This window comes from Triticum urartu, chromosome 2 (genome assembly GCF_003073215.2).
Source record: "Triticum urartu cultivar G1812 chromosome 2, Tu2.1, whole genome shotgun sequence".
Taxonomy (NCBI): Eukaryota; Viridiplantae; Streptophyta; class Magnoliopsida; order Poales; family Poaceae; genus Triticum; species Triticum urartu.
The window spans coordinates 650,389,769-650,412,615 of NC_053023.1; the positions used below are offsets into that span (position 1 = coordinate 650,389,769).

At 43.8% G+C, this 22,847-nt stretch overlaps 3 protein-coding genes across 5 annotated transcripts; 2 read left to right on the forward strand and 1 right to left on the reverse strand.

Moving 5' to 3' along the window:
• The first annotated feature begins 395 nt into the window (after positions 1-395).
• On the forward strand, positions 396-5,664 carry LOC125539443 (tRNA pseudouridine synthase Pus10). The gene is made up of 15 exons (XM_048702894.1): positions 396-613; positions 1,343-1,695; positions 2,093-2,216; positions 2,294-2,408; positions 2,510-2,655; positions 2,750-2,821; positions 3,276-3,344; positions 3,415-3,495; positions 3,560-3,679; positions 3,769-3,843; positions 4,019-4,099; positions 4,520-4,593; positions 4,693-4,753; positions 4,939-4,994; positions 5,214-5,664. Exons 1-15 carry the CDS (start codon positions 494-496, stop codon positions 5,290-5,292), a joined length of 1,626 nt encoding a protein of 541 aa, XP_048558851.1. The 5' UTR covers positions 396-493; the 3' UTR covers positions 5,293-5,664.
• Positions 5,665-6,338: 674 nt separating this feature from the next.
• On the forward strand, positions 6,339-10,709 carry LOC125539442 (sucrose synthase 7). 2 transcript variants are annotated; one of them, XM_048702893.1, is made up of 16 exons: positions 6,339-6,699; positions 6,819-6,973; positions 7,086-7,278; positions 7,361-7,479; positions 7,563-7,779; positions 7,862-7,957; positions 8,046-8,222; positions 8,312-8,428; positions 8,521-8,687; positions 8,774-8,998; positions 9,074-9,395; positions 9,537-9,781; positions 9,871-10,009; positions 10,122-10,226; positions 10,319-10,342; positions 10,451-10,709. In XM_048702893.1, the coding sequence occupies exons 1-16, from the start codon at positions 6,463-6,465 to the stop codon at positions 10,490-10,492; spliced, it is 2,580 nt and encodes an 859-aa protein (XP_048558850.1). In that variant the 5' UTR covers positions 6,339-6,462; the 3' UTR covers positions 10,493-10,709. The 2 variants fall into 2 exon arrangements, with proteins under 2 accessions (XP_048558850.1, XP_048558849.1); XM_048702892.1 differs by having other exon boundaries at positions 6,345-6,699; positions 10,122-10,222.
• Positions 10,710-11,377: 668 nt separating this feature from the next.
• On the reverse strand, positions 11,378-13,815 carry LOC125539444 (coiled-coil domain-containing protein 124). Of its 2 annotated transcripts, none has more exons than XM_048702896.1 (4): positions 13,080-13,815; positions 12,163-12,282; positions 11,705-11,758; positions 11,378-11,609 (listed from the first exon to the last, which is right to left on the reverse strand). In XM_048702896.1, exons 1-3 carry the CDS (start codon positions 13,647-13,649, stop codon positions 11,747-11,749), a joined length of 702 nt encoding a protein of 233 aa, XP_048558853.1. In that variant the 5' UTR covers positions 13,650-13,815; the 3' UTR covers positions 11,378-11,609; positions 11,705-11,746. The 2 variants fall into 2 exon arrangements, with proteins under 2 accessions (XP_048558853.1, XP_048558852.1); XM_048702895.1 differs by having other exon boundaries at positions 11,378-11,625; positions 13,080-13,814.
• Between the last annotated feature and the right edge of the window lie 9,032 nt (positions 13,816-22,847).

A 22,847-nucleotide genomic window follows, 5' to 3' on the forward strand; every position in this document is an offset into this window, starting at 1 on the left:
TACTTGTTCAACATTTTCCAAATGCTTGATTTTCATTTTTCAAATACTTGTTCAACATTTTCCAAATGCTTGATTAAATAAATTTAATACTTTTTCAACATTTTTGAAATGTTTTTTGTATAGTTTTTTTTCTAATATATATATATATATATAGAATATTTTTAAGTATAAAAAAATACAAAAATAAAGAAAAACAGAAAAACAGAAAACGTAAAAAAAAAGAAAAAAGGAGGCTGTGGCCTCCCGCGCTTCTTGGCCGGCCCATCTCGGTCTCCAATTCAGCAAGGCTTCCTCCACTCTCGCTGAACGCGAGATATAGGGGCACCCGCCTACCGCAGCCTTTAAAGAAAAATGTTTGACATGCTTATTTGGTGTGTACACCCTCTGAAACAGGTCCGGTTCAACCTAGTCGGGCTCCTTGTCAGTTGTAGCGGTCTCAGTCCTCCTGCACCAGGGGGGATTAGCTAGGGTTTAACGAGCCGCGGCGACCACCATGACCGCCACACACGCGGCGGCGGCGGAGTCGGACGCGGAGGCCAGAAGCATCCTCGAGCGGGCCGCGGCGGCATCCTTCCCGCCGCTCCACGCCGTCCACCACCTCCTCTCCGTCGGGGTTCGGCTCCTCACCCATCTTTTATCTTCCCCTCAAAATTACGGCAGCCTTCTGAACTAGAAGGAAGAAATCTCGACAGCTTTATAGATTGATGTTGTTCCTAAGGAGCAACAGGACTAGAATTTCCCCTTCGGAGAACAGCTCAGTCACTTTTTTTTTACTCTGCGATGAACTTAGCTGCTTGAAGCAAAGTAGTAGAAGAAACCCCAAATTCAATCGTCTTTGACGGCCGGTGGTTTTCGTTGGTAGATGCACCAGCTCCTCGCTGTACAAACTTTGCTGCTGAATCCTCACTCCTCTCATATTCAATATCTGTTTGTGTAGTTGTTAAGTGAGATTAATGCACCAATGTACAGTTTTATAGATCCGATGAGCATTTGCTAGGAAAGCGGTTGATTGTTTGATTGATTGATTCCGAAAAAAATAGATGGGATTCCGAAAATTGTGTCACCTCCCTTGATTGATTGATTCGATCTGTGTTAATTCTTTATAGAACTAGAAGTAAGGAGCAATATAGAGAACTCTGACTGTGTTTAAGAATTAAGATAAAGTGAACCAGAGAGAAACAGTTGTTCTTTATTGTGTATGTAAACATGTGTGCGATGTTGACAGTGTATGGAGCTTTTTCTGACCAGTGGCTCTCATTCCGTTGCATTGTTCTGCTGATCTGCCTGTTAATACATAATTCACAACTGGAGATAAATCATCAACGTTACTGTCATGTTGCAGGTTTGTGTGCGATGCATCTTTCGCATGTTTGGAGCCTTTAGCCATGCCTGCTCATGTGCATCTCTTACGGTGCCTTTCTTCCATTCATTTCTTGAAGAGCATGATGACTCCGCAAAAGGCGGGTCTTGCTCATGTTTATCAACGGATGGAGCATGCTGCTCTATTTGCTTTGGAATATTGCTACCCACCTGCCATCAGGATGAGGGTGTAGTACCGTTTGATGACATTTCTCGTATCGACATAATTACTTCAATGGTATCTCAAGCAATACAAAGAGAGGGTTATCAAATCGATGGGTTTTCTTTAGAAATTTCACTGCCTGCAGTTGTAGCAGCGAATGAACGTGCCATCAGGTAACCATCTATCCCTACTTGAGAATATCTGCTTCAGTTTTTTTTCTGTAGCGCCTGCACATTCAATTCAATATATGGCGGTGGTAATTCAAGGAGATGACATTATATAGTGTATACTAACCATATCAATAATCTAGAAGGTTGTCTTCTCAATTGAATATATGGTGATATTTGACACAACCAATGTTAAAAGAACTTCCAACTCTGTTCACGGCAGTGAGCTAAATTTGGTTTTGGTGGATACTGGATAATTACAATTAAGATCATGTCTTACCTGCTCTCAAATGTGCATGGTTATTTTTGTGTGTGTTTCATTCTAATCTTAATGTTCTTGTAATACATGTGATGATTCTAAACTGTTGTTCTCATAATGTGTTCTCCTTTTCCCTCTTAATAGGTTATATATGAAAGAAAAATATGGCAGTGAAAATTGGTTCAAGGACGAAATATTTTCTCAACAAACCATGTCAGTGAAGGAGGGTCTGAGACTGCTGATAGTACCATCGCTCGAGAAACAACTGGTAGGATCTTCTGTGATTGTCTTTTGTCTTGGAGCGTTGTGCAACCAACAATTGCTTGACTAAACAAATACATGCAGGGTGTTAAGCACGGTAACAATTCATTTCGAATTCGCTTAACATATACTCATGATGATGCTTCACTGAAGCTCAAACGTTTATTGCCAAATGACAGTAATCGTAAAAGGAAAGCAGGTAAGTCCTTTAAGTGGTCATTTACTAACAAGGTAACTTGATCATCCTTCTGGATTTATCAGATTTTCATTCATATAATGATTTGTCTGATGTTGTAACAGAGTCAAGAGAAGGAAATGATACTAGAAGGAACTCAACATATGATGATAAACAGACATTAAGTGAAACAGATTCATTCATCCACAAGTCCCTCGAGGGTATTCAAGATCAAGAATTCTGTAGTTTATTTAAGTTGCCTCCTGAAAAGGTGCCCACTGTACTATTGCAATACTGTTTTACCCCCAGAAATTGGCCATATTATACTGATTTTTTTAGATCAACTTAATTGATTTCCTCTTCAGGTGTCCAAACCTTGCCATCTTGTGATATCCTTCCTAAGGCCGGCCATATATATTGGCGGAAGATACTTGAAGGTATGTTCAAGTAATCCTTGGTTTTAACCAGTGTGGTTCATTACCAGAATGTCAATTATAGCAGAACACCAATTTTTTCTGTCGGTAAGGACTAATTCCCTAGTAGCAAACTTATGAAATGCCTTCTTGATCGATAATCACCTGCTTTCTTGAAGGTTACTCCATCAAGAACTATGTAGTTCTGTAAACTCACTTTCCAACCTCATTAAAGGTGATGAAAAGATTCAAATAGTTGTTATGAATAATACAAAATGTCGTTTCAAAATCAAATAGTTTTCTTTTAAAGAGGCTACACTGTACCTTTGTGCCATAATAGCAGTTGCATGCGCCTTGGTATTTGTTTCCCTATCCTCAATATACATAAACAAACTACCTGTGCGTTTGCTCTTCAGTTAAACTTGTTGATGTTCAAAAAAGATTCTGAATCCCTCATGTTACTAATTGCCATTGTCAGCTTTCAAGAAATGTCAGTCAGTCATGTTGGATAATTGATGATGAAAGAATGGGGGAAGCATCAGTTGAGGTAAAACACACTGCATCAGAGTCAGGTCCCAACCCAACAAAACTGAACATCATTGCACCTTTTTTTGTAGGAGATAATTAAAGAGAGTGTTTGTGCCATCTCCAGAGGTGATGGCTACAAGTTCCATGCTGCTGGAAGAGAAGATATCGATGTAATGTTGTAGTTTGGAACTGTATCTGTTGGTATATGGTATGCTGAATGTCTCGCACACACAGGTACGGATGCTTGGATCTGGTCGTCCATTTCTAATTGAAGTCCTGAATGTGCGATCAATTCCATCTGCGATTGAAATTCAACAAATTTCTGACAAGATTAATAGCTCCGAAAAGAAACATGTAAGGAATCAAATTCATGCTGGATTGACGTTGCAGGTCATAGTTACACACAGATTGCATATCATATATTTATGACTTGAATTTTCTAGGTCAGAATTAGAAATCTCAAGTTGGTAGACAATGAAATATGGGCCATGATGCGTGAAGGGGAAGCGGAGAAGCAGGTGCTCCATTCAACTGGTGACAGTATCATTTAGCTGAAATGATAGTGTCAGTTATTCTAATCATTTACATTTTTTTTGTCACATCACATCACATTACCTTACACATTGCCTTGTCTTGCAAAACAACACAATCCTTACCTGATCATCAAGGTTTACTCTTACTTTATGTGTGCAGAAGCAGTATGCTGCCCTCATATGGACTTCTAGTCCTCTGACGGATGATGACCTGCAGAAAATTTCAGTTATTAAGGATATGGTACAGTATATTTGCTTACTAGTAAACCCACCGAGCTAGTTTGATTTTGTTCTCTTGTTGTTTTATTGGATAAGTTGGGGTTTTGCACGTGACCATGTGTCGGAGTAAAGCTTTGGGTTATTTTTACCTAAGCAAGTAGTACTGAGGCAGGTAGCGGGGAATAAGCCTGTTGAGATATGAGATGAACTTTGTCAATATTTGCTTTTGTTTTCTGTGCCAGGATTGATATTCTTTGCTAGGGTATCCGCGCTTTTGTTAAGGCAGTTTGTTTGTCATGAGTATATATGTGATGAATTGACTGGGACTTTATCCTGAGTTTATTCAACTATTTTGTGTTGATATCTTGCTACTCGGGTACACTAAGCCAACACTCCCTATGAAGTAAACATAATGGCATCTATTTTATTTCCTGCCTTCTAGGAAATTGTACAAAATACCCCCGTAAGGGTTCTTCATCGAAGAAGCCCATTGGAGCGGAAACGGATTATACATTGGTGAGAGTTGAGACTGATTCCAGCTTTATGTAATCTGTTTCATTGTTCTATTTTTCTTCTTTCAAAAATCACTTTGTATTTCATTTATCTGACAATCAGGATGGAGATTGAGAAAGTTGAAGGCAGCTCAAACTATTACTTGTTGCATCTATGCACTCAGGTACTATCTTGCCAGTTAGTAGGTTATTTGTCTCCAAAGTTAGTATCTGTCTATAAACATTCTGATTTTGTATGCCCTAACTGCTGGAAAAATGCAGCATTTGCTGGATGCTTGTGTAAATATCTTCATTAGAAGTGTACCATAGTTTTCTATTTCCTGTTTGATCGACTGTGATGTGTTTACAGGCAGGAACATACATTAAGGAGTTTGTGCACGGTGATCTTGGACGCACAAATCCGAGGTAACCATCCTTCTTGTCTATGTTTAGGTTCCTTGCCATTTATCAGGTATCTCTGGCGCCCTTAAAGAAACATGTGATGCATGTTCAACCGTGGACGTCTCCTCTCAAGCCCCATTCACCATCTGTAGATAAATAAGAAATGAATTTACATCCCTGGAGTACAATTTTATTAATTTCTGATGAGCTTCTTTGCGCATGCTTGTGCTCTTGCTATTGCAGTATTGGTTCCATGCTACGTTGCAGAGCCGAGATACTGCAACTCGATGTCACGGACGTTAAGATGGACTTGCTGCAATAATATGCTGCTGCAACATGATGCCATCCAGGGCAAGTATTATTGGTAGAGGAGGCGTACTGATAAGCCAAGATTACTGCCGAAGACGTATGCCGATGCCACGTGTGCTAGGAATGACGACGAATCGTTTTTCGTTTTCTCGAGTGCGTTACTTGATGTCAATTGGAAAATGTACACCAGCCAGGAGCAAGCAGCAACAATTTTGAGAAATTGGGGACGTTTACCTTTTCCCAGCAACAACTTAGAGAAAAGTTGAGAGATTGAACCATTTCGGCCCCAACGTTTATCAGTTTTGTCACCTCGTGTTGTTCTGCTGCTAAACAATCACATTCCGCTCGAGAGAAAGTACTACTCCTAGATGATATTCATTGAGCAGCATCACGTGGACGACAGAACAAATTTGATTTTGAGAATTTACTGGAGCGAGGCTGATACTCAGTTTCTGGTGTATTTCGGTCTTCCACTCCGTCCTACCCCTTCCTTAAAAACGCTCTTATATCATGGGACGGAGGGAGTAGTTCGGCTTCTCTTTCTTTTTCTTTTTTTGATCGAGGTTTGACACGTTTTTCCCTTCTCAAAAGTGCTGTGCTTCATTGGTCTGGTATCTGGTCTGGTAGGAGCAAGATTTGAAAGGGCGCTAGGGCCTTGGCATCCTGCACGGCTGTGCAGTACCGGGGCTGCGTAGACGGGCATCGAGTCGAGTGCTAGCCTGGCCGGCTGTAGTAGGACCCTCGACAAATACTTGGCCCCATCCTGCCTGCTGCATCTTCATGCCGTGACGACACACGAAAGGAACTTCACTTTCTGTCCTAAATAAAAGCGAGAGATTAAACTGAAAAGGGAAATGTGCAAGACATCCTATGCCGCTATGCGTTTCTTCCCTACGTCGCGTGTGTGCTTCTTTCAGTTCTTTGGAATAACTTGTCCCGGGCGATGTGCTTTCTCCTCCCGGCCTAGCCTCGCCTACCTTGCATCTCCAGCCATGTCCAGTTGTCCACACCACAGAAAACTTCCTCCATGGAGCCAAGTTCTGCTCCGTGCCATCCTCTATAAATCGCTGCTCACCCACGCCCCAGACAAACCACACAGCTTACTTCCCTTTCCCAACATAGTTCTCGGGCCTTCTCCGCCAGCTTTAGCGAGCCTGGTGGTGAGCTGAGTCCCTCGCCCGCCATGGCCTCCACCAAGCTCAGCTTCAAGAGGATGGACAGCGTCGCCGAGACCATGCCCGACGCGCTGCGGCAGAGCCGCTACCAGATGAAGCGGTGCTTCCAGCGCTACGTGTCCAAGGGCCGCAGGCTCCTCAAGAACCAGCAGCTCATGGAGGAGCTGGAGAGGTCGCTCGACGACAAGGTCGAGAAGGAGAAGCTCGTCGAAGGCTTCCTCGGCTACATCATTTGTTCCACCCAGGTTACTTGTTATTTCGCTTTGAGAATTACCCAATTCACTCTTATAGCTGAAATAAATGATGTTCGATACAAGCAGAGAGAGCTTATTAAAATTTTGCATCCTTGTTATTATGATCGCAGGAAGCGGTAGTGCTGCCGCCATTCGTTGCGTTCGCTGTCAGAATGAACCCCGGCATCTGGGAGTACGTCAAGGTCCATGCCGATGATCTGTCGGTCGAAGGGATCACGCCATCCGAGTACCTCAAGTTCAAAGAGACGTTATACGATGAGAAATGGTATGTACATTTCCTGATATATGATATAAGTTTCACATGGGAGAGCAATGCAATTTGATTCTATGTAGCTGTGAAACTGAAAAAGAAAATTGTTTGCTCATGTGAATTTCAGGGCCAAGGATGACAACTCGCTGGAGGTTGATTTCGGCGCTCTTGACCTCTCAACGCCACGTCTGACACTTCCCTCATCCATAGGGAACGGGATGCAGTTTGTCTCCAAGTTCATGTCTTCAAAGCTGAATGGCAAGCCTGAAAGCATGAAGCCGTTGCTCGACTATTTACTCACTCTGAATTACCGCGGCGAGGTAAGAAGATCAGCCATTCACACCACAGAGATTATTGAAATTAACAGACTGGTTAGACTCATATATCCTTGCAAACATGCAGAAGCTGATGGTTAACGACACAATCGACACGGTGAACAAGCTTCAGACGGCGCTGCTCCTTGCAGAAGTTTTTGTTAGCGGGCTGCCAAAATTCACACCATATTTGAAATTTGAACAAAGGTAATGTACAGCCAAATTAAGTAGCTTAAAAAAAAATCTATGGTGCCAAAAATGCCTAAGGTTTCTTTACAATGGTCCTGCAGATTTCAAGAATGGGGATTGGAGAAAGGGTGGGGTGAAAATGCTGAGACGTGCAAGGAGACACTGAATTTCCTATCTGAAGTGCTCCAGGCACCGGATCCTATCAACATGGAGAAGTTCTTCAGCAGGGTTCCAACCATATTTAACATTGTTGTCTTCTCTATCCATGGTTACTTTGGCCAGGAGAAGGTTCTAGGCTTGCCAGACACCGGCGGTCAGGTATCGATATCATCAAATCGTAAGAAATAATACTCTGATCAGCTTATAATCATACTCTGAAGGCATGGTTTCTCCGTAACAGGTTGTCTACATCCTGGACCAAGTCAGGTCCATGGAGGAGGAGCTTCTGCAAAGAATCAAGCTGCAGGGTTTGCATATAACACCAAAGATTCTTGTGGTAAAGCTATTTACACCGTGATCATAGCCATTCCTGCTATCTCTGCATTTGTAGAACTGATAAACTAATGTCTACTCCTGTGCTGCAGCTAACAAGACTGATACCAGATTCCAAAGGCACAAAGTGTAATGTGGAGCTCGAACCAGTTGAAAATACAAAATATTCACACATACTACGTGTGCCGTTCAAGACTGAAGATGGGAAGGATTTGCGCCAGTGGGTTTCCCGGTTTGACATTTACCCTTACCTAGAGAGATATGCTCAGGTTTGCCACCTACGAATTATTAATCATCAGCACTCTTGTCTCTTGTGTTAAGGGATCTTGAGTAAAATTTAAACGCGGTGCAATTTCAGGATGCCTCTACCAAAATTCTTGACATTCTAGAGGGCAAACCAGACTTGATCATTGGTAACTACACTGATGGCAACTTGGTGGCGTCTCTCATGTCGAGCAAACTAGGAGTCACACAGGTGAGAAAATGTCTAATCAAATAGGATTCCTCAAGATTTCTTTTGCCACCAATCGCAGCTGATGTCACATCCCTAAATGATCTTCCTGACAGGGAACGATTGCGCATGCTCTCGAAAAGACGAAGTATGAGGACTCGGATTCCAAGTGGAGAGAGCTGGACCAGAAGTACCACTTCTCCTGCCAATTCACTGCTGATATGATCGCCATGAACACTACTGACTTTATCATCACTAGCACATACCAAGAAATCGCTGGAAGGTCTGTATACTGAATTTTATTGTAATAACTTCAGTGCTCGAAGTACTTACTCCTAGAACTTCTTAACATAAATATGTGTGATGCAGCAAAGAGAAGCCTGGCCAGTATGAACACCACTACGCATTCACAATGCCCGGGCTTTGCCGCTACGCCACGGGCATCAATGTCTTCGACCCGAAGTTCAACATTGCTGCACCTGGTGCCGATCAGTCCGTCTACTTCCCCTTCACACAGAAGCAGAAGCGGCTGACAGCTTTACACCCACAGATTGAGGAGTTGCTGTACAGTAAGGAGGACACAGATGAACACATGTAAGCTCCTTACAAACACACGTACTTTTATTTTGTCAGACGAAGTTGCTAACTGCCGTGGTGCTACCAAATCAGAGGGTATCTGGCAGACAGAAGTAAGCCAATCATCTTCTCGATGGCGAGGCTGGACAAGGTGAAGAACATCACTGGACTAGTCGAGTGGTATGGGCAGAACAAGAAGGTTAGGGACCTCGTGAACCTCGTCGTCGTTGCAGGCCTCCTGAATGCTGCACAGTCCAAGGACCGGGAAGAGATAGACGAGATCAACAAGATGCACAATTTGATCGACAAGTACCAACTCAAAGGGCAGATCCGCTGGATCAAGGCTCAAACTGACCGTGTCCGTAACGGAGAGCTGTACCGTTACATTGCAGATACAAAGGGTGCATTTGTTCAGGTATACAATAAGCTACAAAACTAATTGCTCGATCATGAACAATATATGCCTACATCCTCTGAAGTGGATGAAACCTCAACTCTAGCCTTTTCTTTCTTTCTTGAAATAAAATCTCAACACTAGCCTTTTCTTTGGTTTCAGCCTGCTCTGTATGAAGCATTTGGGCTAACAGTCATCGAGGCGATGAACTGCGGGCTGCCAACCTTCGCAACGAATCAAGGAGGGCCGGCAGAGATTATTGTGGATGGTGTCTCAGGTTTCCACATAAACCCAATGAACGGCAGGGAGGCAGGCACCAAGATTGCAGACTTCTTCCAGAAGTGCAAGGAAGACCCAGGCTACTGGAACAAGGTGTCCACTGCCGGACTTCAGCGCATCTACGAATGGTAGGCATCGTCTCTTATCCTACCTCACGAATGGTCTTTCTGTCACCTGGTAAAAAAAACTAACCATGTGCTATATATCATGATGGCAGCTACACATGGAAGATTTACGCAACCAAGGTGCTGAACATGGGGTCAATGTATGGCTTCTGGAGGACTCTGAACAAGGAAGAGAGAGTGGCGAAACAACGCTACATGCAGATGTTCTACAACCTTCAGTTCAGGAATCTGGTGAGTTATGACCTGATATACATCTGATGCAGTGGCCAATGCACAATGCAAACAAGATGATAGCCAAAGGAGGTCTGACCATCAATGACCATATCATCTTCTTCTTTTTCAGGTGAAGACTGTCCCCAGAGTAGGGGAGCAGCCTCCAAGACCCGCGACCACGACAGGCTCGGCGGCGGAGCGTAACCAGATCGTGGCAAGGCCGAGAGAAAGGCAAGTGTGCGCACTCTTACGAAATTTACTGAGGAGAGACAGGGGAAGCAACTGACTGACCCGTTTGTTGTTTGGGGGGTTTGGGTGCTGCCGCAGAAAGCCGCAGGGTCGGGTCCAAAGGTTAGTACTGTTCACTTCTTCCTTCCAGCAATGGATGAAATTGTCTGTAGAACAACACAGTGATGAGTGCTACAGATAATTGAATGTTGCCTTTGTTTGTGTGCTCAGGATGATGACCAGCCTGCTCGGGCCGAAGCCGTCGACGTATGAGCAGAACGGCTACAGATGAACTATGATTGGTATGCTGGAGCAAGATGTCCGCAGCTCAATTCATTCCATTGATGACATAGTGTGAGGTGATTGGTGTGGGATTTGTATACGTGTGTGGATCTTTACTATGTCGGTTGTTGTTTGGAAACATGTAACAAAGATCAAAAGTGCCCATGGCAACAACTGATAATAATACAATGATTGAAGATTTGTTCTACGCTGAGAATCTACTTGACACAAGCTCCATATTTTTATAACAAACTTAAATGAGATCTCAAATTGCCTTGTACAATCATTATCCGCCCCGCGTAAGCACCCCAACTCACAACGTATGAAGATGATTGCTTCTGAAACATGTTTAAACATAGAAATGTTAACTCCTCGGTATCACTGAAGACAGCAGCCAGAAAAGATTTCTATACAATCAAATCCTACAAGGAGACAGTTGTAAATCAATATATTGACCAGCTATTCGACAATGCCCCTCAGAATTTCACCATACTTTCGGTTCAGAGATGTATGCAAGGAACCGTCACACCCTTCTAGGCCAGAGCCTGTACAAAACTGCAACGGTCCATGATGCATCACATGATTCCAATTAGCCCAGAGCAGCTTGCTCCCCACCAGATCCATGATCCATGTGGACACTCCCCTCACAACCACCCCAAGGCCCCAACGCCAAAAACCATCGTCACGCCTACGCATTTTCTATCCCGCCGCCTAGCCCTCAGCAATGAAATGTTTCAGGAATGGTTTGTTTTCAGGCAAAAGCTGCATTGTCAATATTTTTTAGCAGCAGTTCCTCACCAATACTACTTTTCGCTACAATCGCAATGACCAGATGAAAAACTCACAACGATTACGGAAGACATAGACCGAAGAAAATGGCATAATCATCCTGTATTAGCCCAACTGTTCAAAATTCAAGTACTAACATGCCCCAAACATAACTAAGTACAACATGAACTTGGACAAAATCTCTCTAATCAAAAGCAAACCCTCAGAATATACATTGCATCGATTTGTTGATTATTAGCTGAGAAGCTTGAGTATTTGGTTCAAGCTATGTCACACATCATTTCACTCCACCGACAAAGGTACTGAGACAGCTGCAGTTCTGTTCCATTGGATGCCTGCGTGTTGAGGCACATTATTGTTCCATGAACTATGAAAGCCACAGGCGCCTATTAAATTAAAGCCATGGAAACTCACCTTAGAATCCATATCATTCGGTAAGAAACTGGGACTGCATCCTCACTCAGTTGCCTGCGCATGATAATTAGTCACAACTCAGGTGAGACAACAAACCTCTAGAGTATCATAATTCATACACCACCACTTCTGCTTTCCAAGTTAAATTACAGGAAAATATCCAGAATTATCACTTTGGGGTTAATTTCTGTTGGAAACTATTTTCATTAAGAATATTAAATATATGTAATGCAATTATCGATTGTCAAGGTTTGCCCCAATTCTCTTTCTGTTCTTTTGTAGATGACGCTGATGTATTGATTACCTTTAGTTCTTTGTAGACTACATTCATGCAACATAATTTCAAAATAACATGTTCTAATGCTACAGGCAACAGACTCAATGAACCAAGAAAATATGGGGCACAAATAAGAAATATATTCGAAAAACATGTAGCATATAGAATTATATGAACAAACCTTGTTCAGAGGGTTGTCTGGGGATTTCTTCCACAGCTTCCATATCATGTCTTTGTACTGTTTCAGTGTTAGGCCTGGCTTTTCTTCCTTCAGCCTAGGGAGCTCTGCCTCTTCAAATGCCTGTCATAAAGATAATTCGAAATGTACTTCAGCAACAGATCTCCAGTGAGCATAAAATTCCAACCATAGCATACCACATGAAACTAAATGACTCATTATGAGTATAATAAATAGAATCCAATGTAGGATTTGCAAAGTAACATGGCACATAATGCAGAACACTCTTGTAAGTGACATGATTGAAATTCATCTACCAATCAGAAGTTTGTGCTTGAACCTTGAACTAAGGTACCCGCAAAATCGTAAGACTAAATGCATTAGCACATCAAAATATTGTCTGTGAGGCTGGCAGTGGGAGTGGTAGGATGTTGCCTCCCCAACTAGCTAATCGTTCCTGTGGATGAATTTCCCCTTATGGTCCTCAGCTTATGAGTTTTTAGCATACTACAAGTAATAAACCAATAACTACCATACAAGATACTCCACTCAGTATGTAGGATATCAGATATCAACTCATTTCATCCTCTCGAGAGAGGTTATACAAATTTGATTGCTCACGTCTCAAATCATGTTCATGGAACATCCAACAATTGCAAACAAGTACCATAGGGCTCATCTGTTAGTACCAGAAGAAGTCACTATTGGGTATTCTCACAAGTCACACCCAAACTATAACTATCACTGTCAGCAGACCTAATGCGCATGGAACAATAAAATCATACTGCGGTTTGGTTGATCCTACACTCCTTGGCACAGATTTTTTGTGTGTGTGATTATAATGCAATCATCAAATTTTCAAACTTATGCAGCAGTTCAGTAAGCAAATCTGAACTTTAGCCAAATACTAAAGAATATACCTTGAATGATGCCTTGAGGCGGCGCTCAGGATGCCTGTCTGCCGGCAAGGCCGCGTCTGTGTCAACAAGCGACAGCCGCACGATGGCCTCGTCGACACCCGAGGCCTCGATGATGGAGTCGTCCCTGTTGGTGTTGGCGACGAGGACGACGCGCTCGTACTCCTCCTCCTCGGCGGTGCGCGCGGCGCGCTTCTTGGCGGCCTCGGCCTCGCGCTCGAGGCGCAGGCGCTCCTCCTCGCGGCGGCGCACGAGCTCGGCCTCGGTGACCTTGGGGGCCGGGGCGCCGACGCGGTTGGCCTTGCGGGCGTCCGTCTTGGAGACGGCGGAGGCGACGGCGGCGGCCTCGGCCTCGGCGAGGCGGCGGTTCTCGGCCTTGCGGGCGGCGGCCTCGGCGCGCTTCTCGGCCTCCTCCTCGCGGCGGCGCGCGGCGCGGGACTTGGACCCCTCGGCCTCGCGCCAGTACTCCTCCTCCTTGGCGCGCTCGGCGCGCTGGCGGCGGTCCGACTCCTCGGCGGAGCGGCGCTCGCGGGCGGCCTCCGCCTTGGAGTTGACGCCCATCTTCTTCGGCATCGCGGGCGGCGCTCGAGATTCTGCGCTCGATCGGCGGCGCGGCGCGGCGTGGGGAATTTGGGGGAAGCTCTGATGGTCTGGATTGGGATTTCGGGGAAGGTTTGGCTGTCTAGGGCTCGGGCCGGTCTGGGGTCCTCTATGCGCGAGTGGCTTATTCTGTACGCGTGTTCTTTTGCAGTAGGAAACGCGTTCCAGAGTCTTCTAGAGGTACAGCTCGTATGGACGCGCAGGGTCGTCGAGGATCAAATAAGTTTTTTCTTTTCAAAGGAATCATTTGAACTTATTAAAAATTCAACAATGTATTGCTGCCATATTTTTTAACAGTTTTGCTAAGTCTCAGTCGACTAAAACTTCGTTATGTCTCAGTCGATACTATATGCCTTTGATCTTGCAGGAAGATTCGTACAAAAAATTTCTTTTCGGTTTTTCCTTTTTCTTCTTATATACTACTTCCTCCGTCCCAAAATTCTTGTCTTAAATTTGCCTTAAATGCTTGTCTTAAATTTTGGGACGGAGGGAGTATATCACTTGACTAAGACTTGATTAAGTTTCAGTCGACTCAAACTTAGCCACACCCATTTCTAAGTTCCAATAATAACTTCTAGTGAATCTTATTCCTTGATCTGGCACCTACTCCCCCGTTTCTAAATATAACTCTTTCTAGATATTGCAATAAAGACTACATAAGGAGCAAAATGACTGAGTCTACACCGTCTATATACATCAGTAGTATATAGTCCATATTGAAATCTCTAAAAAAAAACTTATATTTAGAAACCAAGGGGGTAGAAAACAAAGGTCATCCCAGTCACCACTTCACTAGCTCATTGTGTCATGCGATCTGTTTTAGAGGAGTTCAACCCATTTTATATTCTTGTAGTGGCAAGTCTAAATGTCCATCTAACATCTTCCTTTGGTTGTTTTCTCTTGATAAGTTGATGACTAAATATAACCTTAGGAAAGGGCACAAACTAAACCATTTAATTGTGGGTTTTGTGGCGAGGATGAATTTATTAATCACCTGATGTTTCACTGTGTTGTTGCCAGAGCTGTCTGGCATTATCATTGAGCATTTTGGTGTGAAATTAGGCAATGATCATGAATCACTAGCTAGATTAGGGTTTTCAGATAGAAATAATTTCTACTATTAACATTGTTTATGCATGGAAGTTTTATAAGATCCATGATATTTAATAATGACTATAAATGTCTAAGAAGCATGTGCGGTGGAGTAACTTGAAAATTGTCAAGTTATGGATGATCCTATGATCAAAGCAGGACAAGGGAAACTAGAGGCCTTCTCTCAATTTCTGACAAGTTTCCTATAGAACCTCCTCTGACCTGTTATGTCTGAAGCCTCAGGAAGTTAGTTTTATGCCTTTTTGAAGAAATGTCCAGGTTGAAAATTAATTTCAACAAGAGTGAATTATTCCGTTTTGGGCGTGCCAAAGATGAACAGGATAACTACAAATAGTTGTTCGGTTGCGAGCTAGGCTCTTTACCTTTTACTTATTTGAGCATCCCAGTACACCATTGTAAACTCACTAATAAAGAGTGGAAATGTATTGAAGATCGATTTGAAAATAAGTTGAGCAGCTGGAAGGGCAAGCTCTTATCTTATGGAGGAGGGGGCGGCTTGGTCCTCATCAACTCGGTACTCACGAGCATGCCGATGCTTCTCCTATCCTTCTTTGAGGTACCCGTAGGGGTACGAAAAAGATTGGATTTTTATCGATCTCTGTTTTTTCTTGTAGATTGACAAGAACAAAACCAAATATAGACTGGCTAAATTGGATATTATTTGTAGGCCAAAGGACCAAGGGGGCTTGGGCATTGAAAATCTCGAAGTTAAAAATAAGAGCGTGCTTAGCAAGTGGCTTTATAGATTGTCGGTGGAGACGAAAGGGGTTTGGATACAGATCTTGCGTAATAGGTATTTACTATTGGGAAATGTAGTAATTCAAAAAAATTCCTACGATCACACAAGATATATTTAGGAGATGCATAGCAACGAGAGGGGAGAGTGTGTCCACGTACCCTCGTAGACCGAAAACGGAAGCGTTATGTTAATGCGGTTGATGTAGTCGAACGTCTTCACGATCCAACCGATCCAAGTACCGAATGTACGGCACCTCCGTGTTCAGCACACGTTCAGCTCGATGACGTCCCTCGAGCTCTTGATCTAGTAGAGGGTCGAGGGACAGTTCCGTCAGCACGAGGGCGTGGCGACGGTGTTGGTGATGTGATCCACGCAGGGCTTCGCCTAAGCACTATGACGCTATGACCGAAGGAGTAAACTGTGAAGAGGGGCACCGCACACGGCTAAGACAAATTTTGGTGTCCCTTTGGGGTGCCCCCCACCCCCGTATATAAAGGGGGGAGGAGGAGGCCGGTGGCCTAGGAGGGGCGCGCCAAGGGGGGAGTCCTACTTGGACTCCTAGCCCAAGTAGGATTCGACCCCCCTCCTTCCTTCCAACGGAGGGGGAAAGGGGAAAGAGGTGGAGAGGAAGAAGGAAAGGGGGGTTGCGCCCCCAACCCTTGTCCAATTCGGATTGGGTTGGGGGGGGGGGGCGCCACCTCCTGTGGCTGCCTCCTCTCCTCCACTATGGCCCATTATGCCCATTAACTTTCCCGGGGGGTTCCGGTAACCTCCCGGTACTACAAAAATCCTCGATCTTCTTCGGGACCATTCCGGTGTCCGTATATAACCTTCCAATATATGAATCTTTACCTCTCGACCATTTCGAGACTCCTCGTCATGTCCATGATCTCATCCGAGACTCTGAAGAAACTTCGGTCACCAAAACACATAACTCATAATACAAATCATCATCGAACGTTAAGCGTGCGGACCCTAGGGGTTCGAGAACTATGTAGACATGACCGAGACATATCTCCGGTCAATAACCAATAGCGGAACCTGGATACTCATATTGGCTCCTACATATTCTATGAAGATCTTTATTGGTCAAACCGCATAACAACATACGTTATTCCCTTTGTCATGGTATGTTACTTGCCCGGGATTCGATCGTCGGTATCACCATACCTAGTTCAATCTCATTACCGGCAAGTCTATTTACTCGTTCTGTAATGCATCATCCCACAACTAACTCATTAGTCACATTGCTTGCAAGGCTTATAGTGATGTGCATTACCGAGAGGGCCCGGAGATACCTCTCCGATACACGGAGTGACAAATCCTAATCTTGATCTATGCCAACCCAACAAACACCTTCGGAGACACCTGTAGAGCATCTTTATAATCACCCAGTTACGTTGTGACGTTTGATAGCACATAAGGTGTTCTTCCGGTATTCGGGAGTTGCATAATCTCATAGTCAGATGAACATGTATAAGTCATGAAGAAAGCAATAGCAGTAAAACTAAACGATCATTATGCTAAGCTAACGGATGGGTCTTGTACATCACATCATTCTCTAATGATGTGATCTCGTTGATCAAATGACAACACAGGTCTATTTTCAGGAAACTTAACCATCTTTGATTAACGAGCTAGTCAAGTAGAGGCATACTAGGGACACTCTGTGTTGTCTATGTATTTGATACGTCTCCATCGTATCTACTTTTCCAAACACTTTTGCCCTTGTTTCGGACTCTAACTTGCTTGATTTGAACGGAACTAACCCGGACTGACGCTGTTTTCAGCAGAATTACCATGGTGTTATTTTTGTGCAGAAATAAAAGTTCTCAGAATGACCTGAAAATCAACGGAGAATATTTTTGGAATATATAAAAATATTGGCGAAAGAATCAAGGTCAGGGGGCCCACACCCTGTCCACGAGGGTGGGGGCGCGCCCCCTGCCTCGTGGGCCCCCTGGTGCTCCACCGACCTCAACTCCAACTCTATATATTCATGTTCGGGGAGAAAAAAATCAGAGAGAAGGATTCATCGCGTTTTACGATACAGAGCCGCCTCCAAGCCCTAATCTCTCTCGGGAGGGCTGATCTGGAGTCCGTTCGGGGCTCTGATATGTCTCCAACGTATCTATAATTTTTGATTGTTTCATGCTATTATATTATCAACCCTGGATGTTTTATATGCATTTATATGTTATTTTATATGATTTTTGGGACTAACCTAATAACCTAGAGCCTAGTGCCAGTTTCTGTTTTTTCCTTGTTTTAGAGTATCGCAGAAAAGGAAAATCAAATGGAGTCCAATTGACCTGAAACTTCACGGAACTTATTTTTGGAACGGAAGGAATCCAGGAGATTTGGAGTAGACATCAGGGAAGCTTCGAGGGAGGCACGAGGCAGGGAGGCGCGCCCTACCCCCTGGGTGCGCCCCCACCCTCGTTGGCCCCTCGTGTCTCCCCTGACCGACTTCTTTCGCCTATATATGTCCATATACCCTAAAAACGTCAGGGAGCACAATAGATCGGGAGTTCCGCCGCCAGAAGCCTCCGTAGCCACTGAAAACCAATCTAGACCCGTTCCGACACCCTTTCGGAGGGGGGAATCCCTCTCCGGTGGCCATCTTCATCATCTCGGTGCTCTCCATGACGAGGAGGGAGTAGTTCTCCCTCGGGGCTGAGGGTATGTACCAGTAGCCATGTGTTTGATCTCTCTCTCTCTCTCTCGTGTTCTTGAGGTGGAATGATCTTGAAGAATCGCAACTTTATTATTGCCTCTAGGGCATATTTCCTTCATTTAGATACTAAAATGTTGGTGCAAGTTTCAGCACAACCGTCTGACTCTCCGTCTTGGAAGGGGCTTATGAGGATTAAGAATGCCTTCTTCAACAAGAGCAAATTCATTATAGGGAGCAAACAGGGTACCAGGTTTTGAGAAGATACCTGGTTAGGTGATACCCCACTAGCCATACAATACCCTTCCCTCTATAACACCGTACAACGGAAAGAGGTTTTCGTTTCCATGGTGTTGGGGTCTATGCCCCTTAACATTTAGTTCAGACGATCGCTAATAGGAGAATGATGGATTAGATGGCCGCATCTCGTGCGTAGGTTGATGGAGGTCAACCTCTATGATGTTGCAGACTCCTTGTATTGGAAATTGTCCATGTCAGGGGTCTTCTTAGTTAAGTCTATGTACACAAATTTGATTAACACTGGGACGATACCGAGCTCGATCCACATTTGGAAAATTAAAGTGTCGTTGAAAATCAAAGTGTTTATGTGGTTTGTGCACAAGGGAGTCATTTTGATAAAGGATAACTTGGCAAAGCGTAACTGGGATGGTAGTAAACAATGTTGTTTATGCGATTAGGAAGAAAGAATAGAACATCTGTTTCTACTCTGCCCTCTTGCTAAGTTACTGTAGCGGACCATTTATGTAGCATTTAACGCTTCGCCCATCTCGGTTACACATCTATTTGGGAATTTGTTTAACTGGGGTTGAGCCTAAAACTGAGGCACATATCCATGTAGGAGTATGTGCATTACTTTAGGCCATTTGGAATTGTCGAAATGATGTTACCTTTGACAGACAAACTGTCATAAATTTTCTACAAGTTATCTTCAGGGCGTCAGCTTGGATCCGTATATGTGGTCATTACTCAGACCACAAGGAGCTCATGGACTGGGTGCAATCGATGAGAGATGGTTGCACATGATACATACAACCGGTTTGGATGGCAGTCCAATAATAGAATAGATGTTTAGTCATTTTAGCCTATTTTAGCCGGTTGTGGTTTTTCATGTTTTTGTGTCAGTTTTTTAAGGCCTTTTAAGACCTTGTTTGAAACCTGGATCTTTAATAATATGGTCGTGTGCATCAAGAGATACAGAGGCCGGGGGTTCTCCTCCTTTTCGAAAAAGAAAAAAACCCGCAGTATGTAGGGTGTTAATCCTCTACGATGGCCTGATCCCAGATAAACAAAGCCTCCTCTCTTAAATGATCTGAAGTGCTTTGACCACCGGCCGAACATCTAAAAGGGCTACTCTGATCTCTGATATCCTCTCTTCCCCATGGACACTTTGGTTCAAATTAATTTCATAGGATTCTTGGAAGGATTTGGATCCTTATGGATTTTTGCTAAATGGAATCATTACGAAAAATTCTGAAGGAAATATTTTCACTCTATTTTGGAGAAACATTTCCATCCAACTAAACCTCTCGATAAACTTCCTTTGTATTTTCGGTGGTATCAAGCACCCTTCCGAATTCACATGGTTTCCTAGTCATGTAGGAGTCAAGAGGACATGTCACATTTATCCTGCCCTAGAGGCAATAATAAAGTTATTATTTATTTCCTTACATCATGATAAATGTTTATTATTCATGCTAGAATTGTATTAACCAGAAACATGATACATGTGTGAATACATAGACAAACATAGTGTCACTAGTATGCCTCTACTTGACTAGCTCGTTGATCCAAAGATGGTTACGTTTCCTAACCATAGACATGAGTTGTCATTTGATTAATGGGATCACATCATTAGGAGAATGATGTGATTGACTTGACCCATTCCGTTAGCTTAGCATTTGATCGTTTAGTATGTTGCTATTGCTTTCTTCATGACTTATACATGTTCCTATGACTATGAGATTATGCAACCCCGTTTAACAGACGGACACTTTGAGTGCTACCAAACATCACAACGTAACTGGGTGATTATAAAGGTGCTCTACAGGTGTCTCCGAAGGTACTTGTTGGGTTGGCGTATTTCAAGATTAGGATTTGTCACTCTGATTGTCGGAGAGGTTTCTCTGGGCCCACTCGGTAATGCACATCACTATAAGCCTTGCAAGCATTGTAACTAATGAGTTAGTTGCGGGTTGATGTATTACAAAACGAGTAAAGAGACTTGTCGGTAATGAGATTAAACTAGGTATTAAGATACCGACGGATCGAATCCCGGGCAAGTAACATACCGATGACAAAGGGAACAACGTATGTTGTTATGCGGTTCGACCGATAAAGATCTTTCGTAGAATATGTAGGAGCCAATATGGGAATCCAGGTTCCGCTATTGGTTATTGACCAGAGAAGTTTCTCGGACATGTCTACATAGTTCTCGAACCTGTAGGGTCCGCACGCTTAACGTTCGTTGATGATATAGTATTTATGAGTTATGTATGTTGGTAACTGAATGTTGTTCGGATTCCCGGATGAGATCACGGACATGATGAGGAGCTCCGAAATGGTCGAGGTAAAGATTCATATATTGGATGATATGGTTAGGCCAAGGGGTCAGGCCCACGGGGCTATAAGTCGTGCAAAAGGAAGTTTTGCGAGGACAGGGGGCCAAACGCCGGAGACCCTGGCTTTTGGCCCTGGGCTAGACCGAGGCCCATGCCGTCTGGGCAAGACGCCAAGGATTGTGGCGTTTGGTCCTGGAGTCCAAGTGGGACTCTTGCCTTTCGGGCAAAACCGACTTTGAGGAGGCTTTTGCTCCAAGTTTCGACCCAGGGCTCAACATAAAATAGAGGGGTAGGGCTAGCACCCAAGACACATCAAGAAACACCAAGCCATGTGCCAGCAACCCTGTCCCCTCTAGTTTATCCTCTATCATAGTTTTCGTAGTGCTTAGGCGAAGCCCTGCGGAGATTGTTCTTCACCAACACCATCACCACGCCGTCGTGCTGCCGGAACTCATCTACTACTTCGCCCGTCTTGCTGGATCAAGAAGGCGAGGACGTCATTCGAGCTGAATGTGTGCTGAATGCGGAGGTGCCGTATGTTCGGTACTTGATCGGGACGAACCGTGAAGGTGTACGACTACATAACCGGTTGATAAACGCTTCCGCTTTCGGTCTACGAGGGTACGTAGACATACTCTCCCCTTCGTTGCTATGCATCACCATGATCTTGCGTGTGCGTAGGATTTTTTTGAAATTACTATTCCCCAACAGTGGCATCCGAGCCTAGGTTTTATGCATAGATGTTATATGCACGAGTAGAACACAAGTGAGTTGTGGGCGATACAAGTCATACTGCTTACCAGCATGTCATACTTTGGTTCGGCGGTATTGTTGGATGAAGCGGCCCGGACCGACATTACGCGTATGCTTACGCGAGACTGGTTCTACCGACGTGCTTTGCACATAGGTGGCTGGCGGGTGTCAGTTTCTCCAACTTTAGTTGAACCAAGTGTGGCTACGCCCGGTCCTTGCGAAGGTTAAAACAGCACTAACTTGACGAACTATCGTTGTGGTTTTGATGCATAGGTAAGAACGGTTCTTGCTCAGCCCGTAGCAGCCACGTAAAACTTGCAACAACAAAGTAGAGGACGTCTAACTTGTTTTTGCAGGGCATGTTGTGATGTGATATGGTCAAGACATGATGCTATATTTTGTTGTATGAGATGATCATGTTTTGTACCAAGTTATCGGCAACTGGCAGGAGCCATATGGTTGTCGCTTTATTGTATCCAATGCAATCGCCCTGTAATTGCTTTACTTTATCACTAGGCGGTAGTGATAGTCGTAGAATCAATAGTTGGCGAGACGACAACGATGCTACGATGGAGATCAAGGTGTCGCGCCGATGACGATGGTGATCATGACGGTGCTTCGGAGATGGAGATCACAAGCACAAGATGATGATGGCCATATCATATCACTTATATTGATTGCATGTGATGTTTATCCTTTATGCATCTTATTCTGCTTTGTTTGACGGTAGCATTATAAGATGATCTCTCACTAAATTCAAGGTAAAAGTGTTCTCCTGAGTATGCACCATTGCGAAAGTTCTTCGTGCTGAGACACCATGTGATGATCGGGTGTGATAGGCTCTATTCAAATACAACGGGTGCAAACAAGTTGCACACGCAGAATACTCAGGTTAAACTTGATGAGCCTAGCATATGCAGATATGGCCTCGGAACACTAAGACCGAAAGGTCGAGCGTGAATCATATAGTAGATATGATCAACATAGTGATGTTCACCATGGAAAACTACTCCATCTCACGTGATGATCGGACATGGTTTAGTTCGATATTGGATCACGTGATCACTTAGATGATTAGAGGGATGTCTATCTAAGTGGGAGTTCTTAAGTAATATGATTAATTGAACTTTAATTTATCATGTACTTAGTCCTGGTAGTATTAGCATATCTATGTTGTAGATCAATAGCTCGTTTAGCTCCTCTGTTTTATTTTTGATATGTTCCTAGAGAAAAACTAAGTTGAAAGATGTTAGTAGCAATGATGCGGATTGGATCCGTGATCTGAGGATTATCCTCATTGCTGCACAGAAGAA